Genomic DNA, 4,363 nt, shown 5'->3' on the forward strand with positions numbered 1-4,363 from the left:
TCTAGAACCATCCCTCTTCTTTCCTAACTCAATCAATCTAATCTTGATTTTTATTCTTTTTACTCCGAAATATATTCTTATACCATTTTGATATATTAATATAAAAAATTCTTATTTGATATATTTTTTTTAATAAAAACATATTTTAAAAAATAACCGGTGAAGAGGTTTAGAAAGAACAAGAGAAAAACATAAGAATCTAATAAAGGATTTTGCAGGAGAGTTGTTTGTCATTATAGGAGAGAACAAATCTCTTTGAAGGTCTAAAGATAATGCAAAGCCAAAAAAGGAGAAGTTGCATTCGAAGCTCCCTCTCGCTCTCCCTGGCTAATCTAATAAAGTATAGGCGCGTGCGTCTACGTGTGAAAATGGCCGCCCCAACTGGAAACTGCCTACCTCTTTCTTATGGTCAACCGTCCCAAACACGACATGTTCGTCCACTTATTTAGCTATTGTTTGACTGTGTGCTTTTCTTTTCTTTATAATAATCCAACTATGATGTAAGAAAAAGTAGCGAGTACGCATCCAGAAGAGGCAGAAACCAGAACCCGAAGCATAAAGCAAGCAATTGTTTTTTTTAAAAAATAAAAATTCAGAGAGAATAGAACCCCCCACTACCTCGCTTTCTTTTACATCGATTGAAATCTAATATGCCAAATCCACCATCTTGATCCCTTCCTCTTTCAGATTTTAAATAATCATCGGATGGGTTCAAAGCTGTTCAAGAGTGGGGGAAGAGGAGGGCTGCAAGAATCCCATAATTTACAGGCAAATGAACAAATGAACTGACCCACTAATCTCCTTTGAGAAAAAAGCCGAGTTGATCATCTGATTGATTCCCACAGCTATGTTTGTTGGCACTTCCTTCGTTGGCTTCTTGTTGGTAGGGATCATCTAGTTAAGAGGATTCTAAGATGAGATTGGATGTCTCTGCAACTGAGATGGTGTGGTTGTGCTCTCCTTCGTAGGTAACTACTAGCATTGATGGATCATCTAGAGCTCTCTCCACATGCTTACGAGCTGGACATCCTCTTACGCTACTGCACTTGTAGTAACCTCTGTCGAACAAATCAAAAACCCAAAAAGAAATATCTATTCTCATCAGCACGACACCTCTGCGAACTGAGTTTTTGTTAAAGCATATTTATATTATCTGGCCTCTGCCCAAGAATCTAAACTACAATATGCGAGTCAATTATATTCTTAATGTAGGCATTGATTCACTCAGGTTTTGAGTGAATTGTAGGAAATCAATGGTTAGAGACAGCTATTATTTGGAGACTCGAGCATAGATAGAACTAGAAAAACTTAAAACAAGCATATGAAAAAGAAAGAAGCATACCTTGGATGTGGAGACCCTTTAATGGGCTTTTGACCGTACTTTCTCCATGAGTAGTCATCAGGTGGAATATCAGACATCTTCAAACTGATTGCTGGAACCCTCACCACTCTTTTCAATCTCATCTTTCTGCTATGTAAAATACATAAATCCAACAACTGAATACAAATCCAGGATAAATAACTCTAAAAATCGAGACAGATGAATCATAATCATGAAAGAGAGAGTTATATATATATGTACCTTTTCTTGGAGCAATGGCAGCGACCAGGAGAGCCACACTTGCCAGCAGAATCCAGATTTTCAGAGCTACACTTTCTTTTCAAAGAAGATGTAGATAAAGGAGGCTTTCCAGCTGAAGAAACCTGAGAAACGTTTGTAAACTGAAAAGCTGATGAAGATGATGGCTGTTTGCTATCAGTATCACCAGTCAATGAAGACACAAAAGAGTTCCCAGCTGAAGAATAAGAGAAATTTATAGTAGTTGTTGCCGAATCTTTCCTCTCCATCACCCCATTCTTTGGCACAAGAATAGGATAATGATTTTGGTTAAGAACTGGAGGAGGAATCTGCTGGATTGGTGTGGCATAATAAACCTTAGTGTTAGCTTCAGGAACTTGGTAACTTAGTTCTTGTCTTTGGTTAATTGGAGGAGTAGAAACAGGAGCTCTTCTAAACCGAGCATGACCAGTTCTGTTACGACCCAGAAGAGAAATGACTTTCTTGAACTTAGAAACGGCCGCATCGGCAACAGCCTTGCAGTCTATTTCCGTATCCATGGAAGTTCTTGAGGTAGAAGTTGAAGATTGATGAAGATTTTGTTGATTTTTCTGTGACAATAATCTAATTAGCTTGTTAACACTCTCGAGCCCTGAAGCCGCTTCTTGGACTGCGTTTTCTTCCATTTTACTAGTTATTGCAAAACCATCGTTCCTGTAACCCATCACGAGCTCTACAGCCATGATCACTGAAACCACACCATCGAACAGAGAGAAAGAGAAGAAAGGCAAAGTTTTGTGAAAAGAAAATGCGAGGTGCTTGGACTGTAGATAAAGGATGAAAAAATTAATTAAGAGGGATCTATGCAGTCTGGTCAAAATTATTGACCTCGGCTTTCGAAATTATAGAGGGGACACAAATTTTCTTTCTTGGTTTTCTTCTCTCTCTCTCTCTCTCTCTCTCTCTCTCTCTCTCTCGCAACGGTCCTTTAGAGGGCGGTAAGCAAACGAGCGTGTGTTTGCCTCATTTTTTTTTTTTTTTTTTAGCTTTTCTTCAAAACCAATGAAAAATATGTTAGGTAAAATTTAAAAAATTGTTTGGTAAAAAATTGAAAACCTATATAATGAAGCTTAAGTATGCTATAATATAAAATCTCCATATATTATCAATAACTCTTTTCCAATCATAACACCCCCTTAAAGAAAAACTATAACTTTATTAAATAAATATCTTTTTTTCTTTTTTATTTCTTTTAAATCATTTAACTACAAGGCAAAGACTTGTTTGTTTGTTTGTTCATTAAAAAGTATTTTTTTTTTTTTTTGGGAAATATTTTCCCAACATTTCTATACTTGACTTTATTTTAGAAAATTGGTGAACACAATTTATTAAAATTTAAGCTTTAAAGGAAGGAAAGTGTTTCCATTTACATGAGAACTTTTTACATTAAAGATTAAAAAATTAAACTAGTATAACACTTCATTGTTGTTATATAAATATTAATATAATAATAAATACTTCAAAATAAATAATATTATTAGAAACTAATAAATTAATATGAGTGTGTCTAGTGGTGTAAAATATCTTAATTAGAATGATGAAGAATTTTTGTATCATTACTAACTTGTTCAAATTGATCTTTTAAAAATCTTGCATCCACAAGCTCAAATGGAAAGTGGATAACTGATCATCCCATTTGAAAGTCTAGTTAGTCTTTTTTTTTTTTTTAATAAGGTATTACATTTCTTATTTCTTTTTTTATATGTGTTTTTGTACTACTGTATTTTTTTTACCTAACTTTTTTCATGTTTCTTATTTCCCAATTATATCTCAAATGTTCATTTTTTTTTTAAGAATATTATAGTCCTATTATTAGAAAGGGTTGTACATCTATATACCATTAGCCACCACCCTGAAAAAAATATATCACTTTTTTTCTAAAATGATGCATTGTCATTGGCAATTTATATATTCTTGTATTTGTTTTTTATTATAAGTGTTATAAATGTATGCTTCGATGCTTAGAACCCACACGTTGCTTGTGGCTTTTCTAAGTGAGAAAGAGAAAAAATTTCTCATTTTTTTCCTTTTCTATCATGATTGTGTTTTTGAATTTTTCTTTAGCCAACATTTAGAGCACTATAATTAGGGGTGTTTAAAAAAACCGAAAAACTGAGTAAACCGATAAAACTGATAAAAAATTAACCAAAAAAACCGAATCGAATAATAAAACCGATTAAACTGATTAGATTATATAGAAAAACCCCGGTTCGGTTCGGTTTTCGATTTTGCAGTGTAAAAACCGGGTTAACCAGACCAGACCGAACCGGTTAAAAAAAAAGGGGTCCCTACTCCATAATATAAATAGAAAAAGTTGCTGCACGCCGCGCCCCTCTCTTCTCTCCGTTAACCCTAAACAGTAAACTTTCAATTTCAATTTTCAATCTCTCGGTTCTCTCTTCTCAAACTCTCACTCTCACTACTCAGTACTTACTGAGTAAACGACTAAATGCCCCCTCACCCCCTCGTCCCCTCTCGCCCCCTCGCCTCTCCTCTCCCTCTCCACTCTCCAGTCTCCACTCTCTTTAGACCGACCATCGGCGTTTCCTCAACGGCTCAACCTCTCAAAAGTCAAAACCAGTGAGTTTTAGTTTTTTTTTTCCCTTTTCTAATTAATTAATTCGGTTAAGGTTATTGTTATTTTTAATACTGTTAAGCTAATTTTTTTGACGTTTCTTCCTCAGTCTTCAGACTCTCCACTGGATCACAATCAACACAGTCGGTGACTCGGTGTTTGAGTGTTTC

General features: G+C 35.0%; 1 protein-coding gene across 2 annotated transcripts; it reads right to left on the reverse strand.

Moving 5' to 3' along the window:
• Positions 1–556: 556 nt before the first annotated feature.
• LOC118047785 (probable WRKY transcription factor 15) lies at positions 557–2,498 on the reverse strand. 2 transcript variants are annotated; one of them, XM_035057159.2, is made up of 3 exons: positions 1,583–2,498; positions 1,343–1,471; positions 557–1,058 (listed from the first exon to the last, which is right to left on the reverse strand). In XM_035057159.2, the coding sequence occupies exons 1-3, from the start codon at positions 2,299–2,301 to the stop codon at positions 899–901; spliced, it is 1,008 nt and encodes a 335-aa protein (XP_034913050.1). In that variant the 5' UTR covers positions 2,302–2,498; the 3' UTR covers positions 557–898. The 2 variants fall into 2 exon arrangements, with proteins under 2 accessions (XP_034913050.1, XP_034913051.1); XM_035057160.2 differs by having other exon boundaries at positions 1,343–1,468; positions 1,583–2,497.
• Between the last annotated feature and the right edge of the window lie 1,865 nt (positions 2,499–4,363).

Source organism: Populus alba, chromosome 7, assembly GCF_005239225.2.
Source record: "Populus alba chromosome 7, ASM523922v2, whole genome shotgun sequence".
Taxonomy (NCBI): Eukaryota; Viridiplantae; Streptophyta; class Magnoliopsida; order Malpighiales; family Salicaceae; genus Populus; species Populus alba.

What these genes read in the sequence shown, in the direction of transcription:
- LOC118047785 (XM_035057159.2), bottom strand. Translation starts at nt 2,301, where the DNA reads ATGGCTGTAGAGCTCGTGATGGGTTACAGGAACGATGGTTTTGCAATA. An exon ending in TGCCATTGCTCCAAGAAAAG is followed by an intron (nt 1,472 to 1,582) that starts GTACATATATAT and finishes TATTTTACATAG; the next exon opens with CAGAAAGATGAGATTGAAAA. An exon ending in AAAGGGTCTCCACATCCAAG is followed by an intron (nt 1,059 to 1,342) that starts GTATGCTTCTTT and finishes TTTGTTCGACAG; the next exon opens with AGGTTACTACAAGTGCAGTA.